Consider the following 15,585-nt stretch of genomic DNA (forward strand, 5'->3'; position numbering starts at 1 on the left):
GATCCATTGTGAGCCACAGGTTGCTTTATATAGAAGCAACAAAAATATTCTCATAATTATTATTGTTTCTAAATAAAAAGCAAATAGCTTTTCAGCATTCCCATAAGTATATTCAGTGTTTTTTTTTTTTTTGCATCTGTCCTTTTCCCATTTTCCAACAAGTACAGAACACTTACTAATTGTATTCTCTGGCTCTCAATTACCTGTAAAAATTACCTGCAATTTTTTTTAGCATCCTGAGGTTCTCTGATGATTTATTATTGACTTAAAATCTGATCAACAACATGTTATTCACCTGACAAGGGGCTCCAGTCAGCCTAACTCAAAGCCTATTGATGTCACTTAACAGTTTCCTTCTGATCAGAACCAGGACAATATTGAGAGGGCTAATCTCCAGGCTAATCATGGGTTTTGATTCCCTGAAAATATTTACGAGCAAATATTAACAGGTGGGGATTGCACTGTGTTTGCCTGGATAAGTTGCCATTCAACTTGGCCAAGCAGATCAAGATTCAACTTGGCCAAGCAGAATTTAACTTGACAGATTTAATAAAGTAGAGATGTGTTACAGAAGTCATTTGAAATTTTAGGGGCTCATGGCAACCACAATGTTTGAGTACCCTGGATATAAGCAGAAATCTTGATTCAAAGCCATGTTTAAGATTAAAAACATTGAATGCTTTAATTTTAATGGATTAAGTAGTCCAATTTATTGGCAGTGCTTTTGTAATGACATATGGTAATCTCATGAAATAAATTACCTTCGTATTTGCTATACGTGTGCATTATTTCAATGTATGCTGAATAACATGTACTTTTTAATTTCTATCTAATAATAATTTACGTGCAGGAATAAAGCCAAGAAAAAGGAAGCATTTTGGATTGTCCGGGATTATTAAGAAGGAAAAAGATGTAGAATCTATGTAAGTATATTTCAAATAAAAATATAAAAAATAACGTAATAAAAGCACAAAAATTATTTTATAATTCTTACTGTAAAATGTCAAGAGCTACTTTTAAAGACTATTAGAAATAGTCCTTTTTACTTATGTATATTCTTCTAAACTTGGAAAATTCCATTTTTGACAAGAGCATTAATGAATTAATTTCACACATATATTTTCTAAACATAGGCTTATATATTATTTTATGCAAAATCACTTTCCAGTTCAAATTATGTATATTCCCACAATAATCCACCTGGAGCTGAGAACTTTGTTTATGGGGCTCAAAATACATATTATATACATCCTAAAGAATGCAGTTAGTTGTCAAGGAGAAGAAAGGGGAATTTGATTGATCATAAAAAATCAAAGGGTTGTTTGCTAACTCATTTGTTTTATCTTACGTTTTAATCATAACTCTATGTTGTAGTGATTATTGAAGTTTTTTAGGCATCTCTTAGCCACTATAGTACACTCCAATCTTCTTTTGCATTAGTGTAAGTGCCATTTTTAATTGATTTAACAGTGTCAGTGCCAATATTGTAGTTCCAACAATAACAGAAGCACATACTCTTTCCGAGCAATGTAAGATTAATCCACATGCCATTTTTATCCTGCATAAAATAAAGTTTGGATCAACTATATATGTTTTAAGTATCTTTTACCATTTTCTAAAAATATAGTTACTAAATGGTTAAAAAAAGTGTCATCAAAATTATGGAATTCACTTGTCCAAGAGCCCCTATCCACTTAGAACATAGAAAAATAGGAAATGGAACAATGTTAATGCCAGCAAATCCTCTCATATTTCATTACTAGATGATTTGTATCTGTAACTACTACACTAAGCATGCTATTGCTCTGTGTGTGTGTGTGTGTGTGTGTGTATTTGTTTTCTTAAGTTTTCGCGGGTACTTACATGTATGGTATTCAGCTTTGTTCAGGTATTTTCCCACATCATTATAGTTGTGCTTTTAAAGTTGTAGCAACGTTTCGGCAGAATCTCATCTGCCGAAACGTTGCTACAACTTTAAAAGCACAACTATAATGATGTGGGAAAATACCCGAACAAAGCTGAATTACATACATACATACATACATACATACATACATACATACATACATACATACATAATTTTAAGAATTTTGACTGAACTTGATAGTCTAAACATTTTTATGACTAAATAAAATATACATTGATTCATTGACTTCTAGGATGATAGTAAGAGGTTATGTATATAGCAAGATAAAGTTAGACAATACATATAATTATAGCAATTTTCTGATTTATTGATGTGTGCTTTTTTACAGAGAATGTCAAGATGCAGATTCAGTAGTAAGTATATACGAATAATATGAGTGTTTGTGTGTGTGTGTGTGTGAGAGAGAGAGAGAGAATGAGTGAGTGATTGAGTGAATGAATGAATGAATGATGTTAATGGAGATTCTCAGTCATCTAGGTCAGTGATCCCCAACCTTTTTACGCCGCGGCCCGGCACCGGCATCAGCTGGGCGCCGCGGCCCGGTACGGCATCAGCTGGGCGCGCCATCTTTTTGATGAAAAAGTGCTTCCGGTGACCTCACCGAAGCACGTTTTCATCAAAAAGATAATGGGCGCCAGCGCTCGTGAGCTTTTTCGGGTAGAAATGGCTTTCTACCCGGAAAAGCTCATCGAGCGCGGCGCCATCTTTTTGATGAAAACGTGCTTCCGTGAGCTTTCTACCCGGAAAAGCTCACCGGAAGCACTTTTTCATCAAAAAGATGGCGGCGCCAGCAAGCCAGCGGCCCGGTAGGAGTTGTTCCGCGGACCGGTACCGGTCCGCAGACCGGTGGTTGGGGACCCCTGATCTAGGTCATGATTGTCCCAAGGAGTGCTTTTTCAAGAGGCAACCAGACTTTCTGGTTTTTCTTTGAAGACATTTCACTTGTCATCCAAGAAGTTTCTTCAGAGCGAAATACCTTCAGAAAAAAAACCCACCAGTTGCGTCTTGAAAAAGCACCTTTGGTATATATGAATAATGTTACAGTTTCAAGCAAGTGCCAGTTTTATCATCCATTTTCTTTCTAATTATTTTTGGCCATTTATCAGAATTTAACCCAAGATGGCAGAAAAGCAGAATTTTCTGAAGCAACATTACAGTTACTGCTCAAAGTTACTAGAGGGGGATATACAGCCAATCTTTGAAGTTGCAGCCCTTGCAGTGTCCCCATGATCCCCTGATTGCGATTCAGGCAATTGGCAACTTCAGGCAATTACAACTACAAGTGTTACAGCATCCTCAGTCATGTGATCATCATTTGCAATAAGCAGAGTCATGTACACTTACAGTCCTAAGTGCTGTCCCTGAGCAGCATGAGGACGTGTACTCCATAGCGCCTGACCACCAATATTCTGTAGCACCCGCTTGTGGAATTCACCAGCCCATGGCATCCACCTGCCTGCCCATACTCCCATCACACCTGCCTGCCCATATTGGTTGTGTGGATCCGCCATGTAGCTCTCGCCAACTGAACTGTTTGCCCAGGACACAATTTCAGCTATGGAGGGACACAGTTTTAGGGTTGTAAGCAGGTACGTATGGATTCTCATACCATGTCATGGTCATGTAAGGTCCTCAGTTAATAATCTATCTGGTCCCCACTTAATGGCAATGGGGACTGCTGGGAGTGCCATTGCTATGCAATATGATCACATGTCTTTCGCTTTATGAAGGCAAATCTGATCGCAATTATCATTGTTAAATTATATATACCTAGAATGTCCAGAAAAATTGTAGGCAAAACTATTTTTGGTCTAATTATAAATATTAATAATAATATTCTAATTACTATAAGAATAATAAAATATTCTTTATGAAAAATTAATGGATTTGATTTTTATTTAAGCAATAATACAATATTAAAAATGAAAATTATCTTTAAGGTTGTTTATTTGAACAGAATGATTTTTGCATGGCTTTGATGGAACTTTATTGGATATACAGTATCTAGTTCTCCTGTTAAAACTAGAATTATGTCATTCATGTAGTTACTGACTTGACAACTGTTATAATCTATAACTTAGATTAACCTATAATATTTACTTTTTTATCTGGATGTTTCACTACTCCTTGTTTAATAATTAGTAAACAAATTCATGCATTTATCTGTTCAGTAAGCTTTTTATTTTAATTTTTCCCATGTATCCCACTAGATTAATTCTGTATCAGTTTCAGAATATAAAAACAATTTTCTATATCATTTAAAGACAGTTTCTTACTTTCTTTTATATATAATTTTTATTAAGGGTTTTGATTACAGTAATAAAAAATAATACAAATTAAATTTAAAGAAAAAAGAATACTAAGTATAAAAAGTGTAGAAAAAAGAATATTATGACCATCCCAGAGTCCCCATAGCATCCTATCAACATTCAGGTGCTTGGCAACTGGCATGTACAAATTTATGACAGACGGAGATGCTGGGGTCATGTGGTCATTATTTGCGATCTTTCTTGCTGGCTTCCAGTAAGAAAAGGAGGAGTGCTCCAATCTTCCTACGCAAACATTTTATATACCGTATTTTTCGGACTATAAGATGTTCTGAAGTTTAAGATGCACCTAGCCTTTGGGGAGGAAAGCAAGAAAAAAAATCTGCCTCTGCCCAGCAATTTGCCTCCTTCCAGCAAACAGCCTGATAAGCGTCAGCAGAGACTGAATTAGCACAAGCAGCTGATTGTCGGTTGGATCAGCTACCTGATGATCAGCTGTTTCAGGCTACAGGAATTGTCTGCGCCTATTGCCTCTGCACGCCCCTTTTCAGCATCCGCATCCTGTTTTTGGCCTCCGTACTCCCCATTTTTGGCCTGTTCCAATCTCCGCTGCCTGGAACAGGCCAAAAATGGGGCCTGCGGAGACCGAAAATGAGGCACATGGAGGCGGCAATAAGCAATGGCAATCCCTGCAGCTTGAAACAGCTGATCGTCAGGAGGCTGATCCAACCGACAATCAGCTACTTGTGCTAATCAGGCTGTGCTGAAGCTGACCAGGCTGTTTGCTGTTTGCTTCAAGCAGGCAAATTGCTGGGAGGCAGAGGCCGGCGGATGGGCAGGGCTTTGGCAACATTCATTGTATCAGACACACACATTTCCACCCACTTTTGGGGGGTGCATCTTATACACCGAAAAATATGGTAACTTTTATCCAGATAATCCTCTTCCTGCAAGTGTGATGACCCAGAGTGGTTAACAAAATCCAAAACATAAATAAATGCCCCACTGTTCAATAATACTCAGTTGGAGATAAAACGTACTCAAAAATAGTCTTCAAAAGAAAGCAATACAGTCCAAATTTAATGAGCAGATAGAGGTGAAATAAAAAACCAAACAAACTACAATGATGAAATTTCCACAATGGAACAAAAGAAGTATTTACCAAATTCAAGGAATCACAGACAAGGCACAGTGTGTTGGAAGGACGCCAACCAAGATAACTTCAGACCAAAATAAAACATGCTTTGTTTCCAGCGTCTGCCAATACGCAGGTCCAAACTCTTATTCAGTTCTCACACCTGCAGCCCATGAAAAGGATCAAGGCTCTCTCCTCCCGAGGAGACCATGTCTCTCTCTTATCCTCTCCTCCCTGCATGCCTTAGGATGGATAGGGGATGGGCCTGGGTCCTCCTCTGACTGCTCAGCTGGCTTTTGCCCTTCCACAACCTCCTCCACAATCTCCAGAACCACACTTCCACTCCCTGTCAGCTCTTCCTCCTCTCCCTCAGAGTCAGTCTTCACCAGGGGCATGACAGCAAGTCATAAATCAAAGGATGATTGTCTTTGGTGACTAACCTACAAGGAGTGCACTAATTACTGTGTCTAATGATTAACAAAGGTTAATCTTTATTTCATTATAACGATTTTATTCTTATTACTTGGCTCTGCCTGTTGGCGCGGGGGCCAGATGGGGGGAATTCCATGCTGGAGATGGCTGCTAGATTGATGGCAGACTCTATTCCCCTCCACACTCTGCTCTCCACCCATCCATCCTTTTGCTTGTCATTTTGATAATTATTCTCGTGTTCCTTTGTCATTGTTCTATTTTATTTTTGTTTGCACTTTTTTCATTCTTTTTTATTATTGTAAGCATCATAGAATAGTGCCATTGCAAGCTAGGTGGCAAAAAAAATTAAGAAATAAAATAAATAAAAGAATTACTTTCATAAGAAAAATAAAAATATAATTTCCAGGATATTAAGCAACAGGATAGAAGCCTGATAGAAGCAGTTAAAAGTCATGGCTATGCTGTGAAGATTGTTGCTTCCAAGCTATGAAGAGTCCATTTTGAGAGTTGTACTGAGCCCTGCTTTGAGAAAGGTGTCTTTAGTCAAGACTTTTCAGCATAAATTAGTTAATTCTTTTCATATAGTCTTTTTATATAGCATTTAACTGTTTTCCATGTCGTATTTTAGCTGTTTCTATCAAGTATGAGTTCTACTGAAACAGATTTTAAAATAAGTTTTTTCCTCCCAGAACATTCCAGCTGTAGATGATGAAGGGTATAGCATTAAACCTAAAGATTGTCAAAATATCCTTTGTTGTTATTATACTTAGTATTTTTACATATGAAACGTTAAATGATTTTATAAAGCATTCTGTTTGCAGTAGTTGGATACAATATTAATTAACTTGGCATTCTCAGAGCGTGGATCTCAACCTCCTGTGTGTGTGGGGGGAGTGCTGGTTGCAAAATAATGATGAGAAGGTTGCTGAAGAGTTTTCCTCACAAACTGGTCATTTTGATGCATAAGTGTTCTGAACAGAGAACAACACAACAGTTCTACCACCTGTTCTTCCTCCCCCCCCCCCCTTTTTTTTTTAAAGCACACTACTATTCTTTTCAAAAGCAAGGGTGATAATGTCTGGAGGGAGAAAGTTTTTATGCAGACCCTTGTTCTGCAGAGGCAGCGATTAGAGACCTCTATGAGGAAGCCAAAATTGCAAGAGTATTGGGAGGAATACCCAGTGCTAGTCTAGAAGGGGCAGAATAGATGTGCTGTGCTGCTACCTCAGTGCAGCTTCATTGACTGTGAGAGGGCCAAATGCAACTTGCAGCCTGCTAGTCTTTCATAAGCTGCAGCATTTTATGAGTTTTATGGAAAACTGATGTAAGGCAATAAGACATCTTTTCTTTTCCATGATATACGGACTATAATTTAATTATTAAGTAAAAGGAGTATATTATTTTTTTTCCTCAGCTCTAACCCCAGTGAGTTATCAGTTTTATTCATTCAGTGGGTTGGGATACATTTGTGATAGCAGTGTTTGGGAACCCTGTATTAATTGATTGTTCAACCTTTTCCTTAACTGCAAATAACATGCCAAAGAAAACCACTTTTATTCCTCAAGTGATTCTGACTCTGAAGATGACGAACCCAGAAAGTTCCGTGTGGAAATTAAACCTGTGCATTCAGACTGTAGTTCTCATTATACAGTGCCTTCTTTGGATGAATTAAAAGAATCAATAGGAAACATCACACTTTCACCAGCTGTATCTGTAAGTAAACTTTATAAGCTATTTAGTATATAGTAATAGGGAAAATATACCATAACTAATACTTTCATAGGAACGTTAACTCATTTAGCATAACTATTTTAGAATGTTTTATTAACGGTTTTTAGAGAAGGAATGGAGCAATTAATGTTACATTCAAGGAATGTATATGAATACAAAAAAATGAGAAAAATAACACCAAGAAAGAAACAGTACAGCTGAGTAGGTTAGCTGTACTGTTTTAAGAACAGTTTTAATAATATTTAAATGTATTTTCTACAGACTTGTGCAGCCCTGTATCATAAACTTGTTTTAAAAAGCACGAATAGTCATTTTAGTTCAAACTGGCATCATTTGTATGTTGAAGTCAGATGTTTTAATTATGTTCAGCTAGAGAGAGATTTAAACTACGTGTGACATGCAAGAGCTAGATGTTTTCTTGGTTAAGTTCTATCCATTGCCTGATACAAAATACTTTTTGTTGGGCTCCTTTATTCATGCTATCTAAAATGTGAGAAACAGAAAAGAAAAGTTTTCTTCAGTATAGCTAGTTACAGAATAGTCTAAATTTTGTAGGGATGATCCTGAATAACTCCATGAATCTTTTCCCAATTTGAATTGTTTCAAAAGGGTGGAAGCAAAATCATTCTATCATCCAATATTTCACTCCCATTATCCATTGGCTTTTGCAAGTATGGGAAACTCTCCCAGATACCTATTTCTCCCAGGGGAAAGAAATGAAACAGTTCTGTTTGAAGATTTTCCAGAATAGTCCATAGATTCTAATTTATTTATCTTGCTGAATATTTGTAAACAACCTAATCAAGCAGTTCTAGAGGTTCACAGTATATACAACATATATTCAAAAACTCCATAAAACCCCAATATTGTTGTTTTAAATGGTGCTGGCTACTTTATTAGAACTTTCAACTTTATGTAAATTGTGGGAAAATCACGATAGTGTAGACAGTAGTGGCCCAAATTTAATCTAGGATGAATAGTTGCAACTTTGAACAACACTTTGTTAAAGAACAGTTACAAAATGCAATCAAACAAAAAGTGCTACTTTTAGGTCAGTGGATTTTTTAAAAAGAAATATTGCCCATTAAAATAACAGGATTATTTTAAAACTTTATTAACACTTTGATGCTTTAGCCTTGAAAATTAGAAGAATGTCATTTTGTACATATAGCATGTACAAAACTGTGTGTAATTATGTTTTCCTTATTTTATTTCCTATGCTAACAGAGACATAGTCCTGTAAGTATTAAATCATATTTAATTAGCAGTATCATACTACTTAATAAGGAATATAGCTAGAATATTATAATTGATTTTTTATACTGTAATGTTCTGTAATACACAGTTCACTCAAAGCTGCCAGTTAGAGTTATGCCATGAAAATTGTAAAATTGTTTATCCTTGTAATAATAAATTAGTAATAAGACGGGCAATAAAATCCTAGTATAATATTTTATCAACATTTTCAAACTTTGAATCTAATTAGCCTCACACCATAAAAACAGGATTTGATTCACAAATAGTCGTTGGCCTACAACCACAATTGACCTTGGGACCATAATTTCAATGAAGGTCATAAATCAGGCACCCATGTGACTGGCCTTGATTTTATGACTGTTTTTACAGTGGTCATTAAGTGAATCAAGTCATAAGTCAAAATACATTCAAAAACCAACAAAAAACACTGGAAACCAGCAAAAAATGTTGCACATCAGAGTCAAATGTCTATGGGACACTACAACCAGTTTTAGGTGTAAGCTGGTTGCCGAGCCTGAAATGTGATCCGGAGGGGATGCAGTGTTTTACAACAGCCAGAAGTGTTTTAGGAGCAGTAAAGCACCCTTTCCAAAGTCATTGTAACTCTGAACAGTCATTAATGACTGGTCATAAGTACTCTTATGTACTCTTATTCAACACCAGAAGCCAACCATTTTCTTGATTTTACCATGATGAATTACCTTCCTTGTCGTAGACCTATAAAAGATGGAACGTAACATCTGTGTAAAAGCACTCACCTGTGGCCATCCTGATGTTTCTTTAAGTTCAGTATGATTTGAACAATGCTGCCATTCTTTTTAACTTAGAGCTGAAAACTTGTTCCTTTTAAGTTTAAGCCTAAAAAAAGAAAATATCCCAGGTCTTTCCGAAGTCAAAACTAGGATGGGGCTTGTTTACAAGCTGCATTTCCAAGACAGCTTTTGGAACGGTCATGACAGGCACCTAACATTAGGCAAAATGGTTCCAGTAATCAATATTCTTTTTAAATTGGCCATTCAGTAATTAATATCTCATACCAAGGAAGTGAATTTGTATATCAATTTCATATAAGCTACTGTTATGATTTGTTATGTTTATCTAAGTCTTCGATGCTTTTAGTTTCATATTTGTTAAGTGCACATTTTTTACAGGAGGTTCAGAATTCAGAGCACCATGTAGAGGCTGCCTAAAACCACCTTTATATAGAATAATTGGCTTTCAGTATAGAGTGACAGCTGTTTTTTTAAATCACCCATAGTTGTTATTATCATTATCATTATTATTCAAAAATAATATTATCCAGCTTCACTAACTCAGTTAAGAAAAAGATGGAGGACTTATGTAGTAATGTCAAGCAACTAAGTTGGTATGATTGTATGGCATAAAACAATTGTGAGGTAATGATGCCATTTGATGTTCAAAATTTAAAATCCTAAACATTTATCCTAAATATCTTATTTATAGCTGTCATTCAATTTGTTAAGGCTAATAAATGAGATTGACTTGGAATATTTCCTACCTTCAATTTCTCCCTTAATTTACAAAGAAAATAATATGTGTTTACTAAAATTTGTTTTCTTCATTCTTGCATTTAGGCACAAATGAACCAGAATGCATCTAGTAAGTTTGTCTGAATTGGTGACTATCAGTGACTTTTTCTTACGTTTATATCAGATTAACTGTCCTTTTTTATGAAAATTGATTTGTGTAAACCATGTTTTTGTATATGCAAATGTATATATAATGTGAGTGCTGGATAATTGAATTTCCTTCTGTATTGAGAATACACCAAGCAGGTTTTTCCCCCGACATGAGTAACTTTAAAAGGATATATCTTTTGCCACTTGCTCAAAATATAGTTATAGGCAATCCTTGAGTTATGATAGTTCACTTAGCAACAGTTCAAAGTTACAACAACTCCCCCCCCCCCAAAGTACTTACATCTTGGTCCCACAGTTACATGTATTGCAGCACCATGGTGGTTTTTCACCCTTTTGACTGAACACAGAAATGCTGCAACATATCCCCCTGCATATTTCCACCCCTTCCTGCCTGCTGTGTCTCCACAGGCACTGGGCCTGCTTTGCTAGACCACAGAATTCCATGTGTTTCTCCCCACACATCACTGATCGCTCACTTGCCTTTCAAATACCTCCAGAGGTTAAGGTAGGAATGAAAGAAGAACAGGCTTGGCAACATGGCAGAAAAGCAACCATCTTTTTCTTGGAGGCTGGCGAAGCTATATTCCTTTTGTCATTAGATACTAGCCTTCTGTCCCACCACCACCATTAGCTCCACTGGTTTTACATTAGCAGAGTTAATTATGGGGGAAGGAAGGCATACAGTCAACGGCAGACTGCTCCTTCCTACAGGATTGTGTGAGCACGTCCTTGCACATGCTCCCCTTCTTTTGCATGGAAGTGAAACATTCAAGGACCTGTTCCTGCACTAGGACTCTGTGGTCTTCCCCACCCTGAGATACCCCAGGCACACTTAACTGCCCATGCATTCGATTAACAAATGCATTAGGAAGAGCAGAGGTGGGGTTTGTTCATTTAATGTGATTCACTTAACATTACAATGATAATGGGCAGGCTCCATTACAGTCGTAACTTGAGGATTATCTCTAATACCTTAAATACAATATTGTTAATGAAGTGTCACTGTCATATTAGATGACATAAAGAATACTTTGGAATATTCTGACACTGGAATATATACATTACGCAATAAATCTTTTAAGTCTAAATCAAATTGAGAACGAGTTTTCTTCAAATTATGATGAATTATAATTACTTTAAATGTGCAGATACCTACATGTATTTTTAAGTGATTTTCTTAAAGCCCAGTGGGCTATATTTGATAAAAGAATTAGTCTTCATTAGAACAGGAAAGAGAACTGATTAAAAAAACCTATACAATTTAAAGCTATACTCTTACATATTCAAAGGGTAAAAGTTCATTTCCATGTACAGCCAGACTTGACAGGACAGGAATCTATGATCAGATCACCAAGCCATTGCTGAAACGAAAATTCAGGTCTTTGTACCCTGAGGGAGAGGTTTTTATCATTTTCTTCATTGATATTTGTAGCTGTTATTTTTCCTAATTGATGGGCAAGGGAGATACTTTTTAATTAAAACAAGTAGGGAAAGCATGCAAGACATTGCTTCTAAAATTATTTCCAATTCTTTAACAGCAGTGGAAGCCATTTTCCCCCTCTAATTAAGTAGCTTGTTGCATCTATTTGTTTGTTTGTGCAAGTGAGTGTGTGTGTGTGTGTGAGAGAGAGAGAGAGAGAGAGAAATTTAGATACTGTATATAGATATACAGTAAATACATATATAATACATATAGAATCTTCAGGAACTAAGCAATGTGCTTTGCATGCATGATGCCTGTGTGTGTGTATGGATGTGTTTAACTTTGATCATGCAGTGTTTTCTACATGTGTGTTGAAAAGCATGAGGCAGGCTGCATATGCTCTGTTCTGAGTTACATGATCAGATCAAAAGGGGTTTAATGGAAGAGTCACCAGTATTCCAAGTCATATCCAACTATTTTTCCCATAAGAGTGCCTACCTTTCTCCATAGCCACGTTTTCAGACTCTTAACTCTAGCCATTTTCAAACTCCTTTTCTTTGTTTGTTTCTTGAAATAAATTTGATTTCATTTTATTCTAGTTTTGAAGAGTTACCCTACTTGTTGACAATCCTCAGCCCTTTTCATAACCTATGTCCAACTGTCTGTTGAATTAAAAAGAATAGTTAAGAAGGAAAGACATATGCAGCATGATTCACAATTTTTTTTTTTACAATCCTTTAATACTGCCCTCTGAATCATGTGACCAGGAAAGGTTGAAGGAATGACTTACGGAAAAGGGTTTGGCAAGACTTTAGTTCATTCTCCAACTGCCTCCCTTTCCTTCCCAGGTTAGATTTGACCCAGCATTATTTCCAGCATTCGGTTATGTTGAAAAAAAAATATGGCACAAAGGAAAGGAAAGCTTAATCTAAATACCCCTTACATTAAATACCCCTTCTGGTCATTTTTAAAAAATTTCAAATTACAGAAAGCTACATCTTATTTATACCTTGTTCAATTCAAAAGTTTCTATACTATTTATGTGTTGAATTTCCAAGGGGGAAAATATTTCAACATAGTAATTTAAGACAATTCTTTTTTCTTTTTCCAGATGTTAGTTTCTTTATTGTTAACTGCTAAAAATAAATTTGTTGCCATTTTGATATGCCACCTGGGATATCAAGGAAATTGATTCTTTCTTCAGGAACTGTTGGGGTTACTGGCATTGTAGTTCAGCAATATCTGAAAAATCAGAGGTTTAGATGGTTTTTGTTTGTTTAAGCAAGGGGTGACCACTGATTTAGTACACATCTGAAAGATTGCCCTTATTGTATATAAACCCAGAACCAATCAATTTAGAGTCAAAACTTTAGTTTAGATTAATATATAGAATAAAACATTCAGTAAAACTGTTGTGTAAAGGTTTTTGCAACCTTTATTTACTTATTGCATTGTTTAATATCCTACTTCTTCCACTGAAGTTATATACATATGTTGCATTTATGGGTAAATTATAAATGATTACATTTAACATGGCAATCAAACAATACCAGATCTGCTGGGGGGGGAAAACATTTTTTTAATTTTCGGGGCTGCCTTTCAACATGACAGGTGGTTTTATGGTGATAGAGGATACAATTTTGGTGGCAGGAATCTGATGTTGTCCTTCTTGTTTCTAGAATATCCCCCATATATGATAATTTATATTACATAAGAAACATCAGAGCAAAATATGACAAAACCAAATAATTTAAATTGTAGTAATATCAATTTTTCTTGAACATTTGAGTGAGTTTTAGTTTCCATTTTTATCAGTTGGTATTGAACTTTTTATAAAAACCTGGCTGATTTTGTTAATATATTATATATTATAATATATTATATTTTAATATATTAAATATATATATTGTTAAATGTATTTTTAACAAGTATATCTTTTTAAATAGGTGAAGAGTTAACAAAATCAAAGTTTTCTGCTTCATCTAATGAGTAAGTTTCATATTTGATATGTTTATTTCAAAGGCATTTAATATTATTTTGCAAGATTTTTTCCAGTTTGCAGCATTCACAGCTTGATTTAACATTACGGTTTAGACATTAGGAAAAATGCTTTTGATTTTTTTTTTTTAAATTCAATCCTTTATTCTGTTTTGTTGTTAATTTGTGCTCAGATTAGAATAAATATCTGTGCCTTGCTTTGGTTTAACTTTTAAAAGCTTTTGTAACCTGAATTTGGTAATTTTACATTGAGTTATATTTTATATTTTTTAACCTTTGCTTATCATTTTCATACTGAAATATAGGAAGCTACAATACCAGCCAAATAATAAAAATTATATAATGAAAAATAACTAGCTATGTTATAGTGATTGATCATTCCACTGTGTAAAATATAAGCTTAATACTGTTTAAAATAAATATAATTTTCTTGCTTTTGTAAGGTAGCAAACTTTTATTATAAACAATTACAAGCATTGTAATACACTTACATCATATAGAGTCCTATGACAACAATATTATTATTCAATCATACATATAGTTCTTTATGTATGTCTGTACAAGTAGTCTTTGACTTATGATCACAATTGAGCCCAAAATATTCATTGCTAAACAAAACAATTGTTAAGTGAGTCAGGCCTCACTTGTGCCATGGTTGTTAAGTGAATCATGCAGATGTTAAACGAATCTGGCTCCCTCATTGACTTGTCAAAAGCTCCCTAAGAAGATTGTAAATGACAATCTCATGACCCCAGGACACTGCAACCATTGTAAATACTTGCCAGTTGCCAAGCACCAGAAGTTTGATCACGTGTCTGTAGGGATGCTACATTGGACATAAGTGAAAACTGGGTCATAAATGTCTTTTTTAGTGCCATTGTAGCTTTGAATGCTCATTAAACTATTTTTTATAAATTGAGGATTAGCGGTACTTGGCTCTTTATAGAAATAAATTAGAATTTTGGTGGCATTGCACCCCTAGCTTCATAGTTTTAGGGAAGTGTGGCTTTATCTTTTCTACTCAGTTTTGTTAAGTCTCCATAGCATAGTATCTCTAATTACTTTTGCTTGTTAAACTAATGGAAAAGAGAAGCAAATCCTTTTTATGTCATAATTACTTCCAAATGTGGAGCTTTTTTTGCATTTTTTTCTATTATGTCATGGGCCTGAGAGCATTTTGATGCCTTTTTTTTTTTTTTTTTAGCCAGTAGCTCTGAAAGTAGTTCCTTTCTAAAATTGTTTGAGAATACAAATTTCCATGGCAGGATTGGTAGTTTATTGTATATTTGGAGAAAATAACTCATTCTGGCATTGCTTTACTAAGCAGCTGATTGGAAAAGAGTTCTTCCTTTGAAATAGAGCTATTTGCAACAGATCAAGGTCTCTAACAGATCTGGACATGTTTCTTGTCCTTTTTATTAGAGATCGTCTGAACAATTTTGCCTCCTCTTCTGCATGACAAAATCACATTTATAATCCAGAATAATGACTTATCTTGATCTTAGCACTATGCCTCTGTTGATTCATCCTAAGCTTTATTTTTTTTTTGTATCTTTGTCACATCAGTGGTTCATATTCCATTTATGTTCTATCACAAAGCCCAGATCCTTTTTTTTGCATGTACTGCTTCCCATATTCCTATACTTGTGTTTTCAACTTCTGTAAAGTTTTTTCAATGAAGGACTTTGCATTTCACTCTTTGACTCTAAATTCATTTTGTTGGTTTATGCCCACTGTTCCAACATGCTGAGATC

The 15,585-nt window shown here is 35.2% G+C and overlaps 1 protein-coding gene across 1 annotated transcript in view; it reads left to right on the forward strand.

Annotated features, from left to right (window-relative positions):
• The window catches only part of FCHO2 (FCH and mu domain containing endocytic adaptor 2), a 78,241-nt gene that overhangs the window by 40,074 nt on the left and 22,582 nt on the right, over positions 1-15,585 (forward strand). Inside the window, exons 10-16 of the mRNA XM_087958260.1 lie at positions 851-923; positions 2,256-2,280; positions 6,451-6,508; positions 7,296-7,474; positions 8,720-8,731; positions 10,345-10,369; positions 13,780-13,822. Of these exons, the coding sequence (XP_087814386.1) occupies positions 851-923; positions 2,256-2,280; positions 6,451-6,508; positions 7,296-7,474; positions 8,720-8,731; positions 10,345-10,369; positions 13,780-13,822 (415 nt within the window). The remainder of the gene's footprint in view (positions 1-850; positions 924-2,255; positions 2,281-6,450; positions 6,509-7,295; positions 7,475-8,719; positions 8,732-10,344; positions 10,370-13,779; positions 13,823-15,585) is intronic.

Source organism: Notechis scutatus, chromosome 2 (assembly GCF_049901735.1).
Source record: "Notechis scutatus isolate UNSWTSFEM ecotype Mainland chromosome 2, rNotScu1.2, whole genome shotgun sequence".
Lineage (NCBI taxonomy): Eukaryota > Metazoa > Chordata > Lepidosauria > Squamata > Elapidae > Notechis > Notechis scutatus.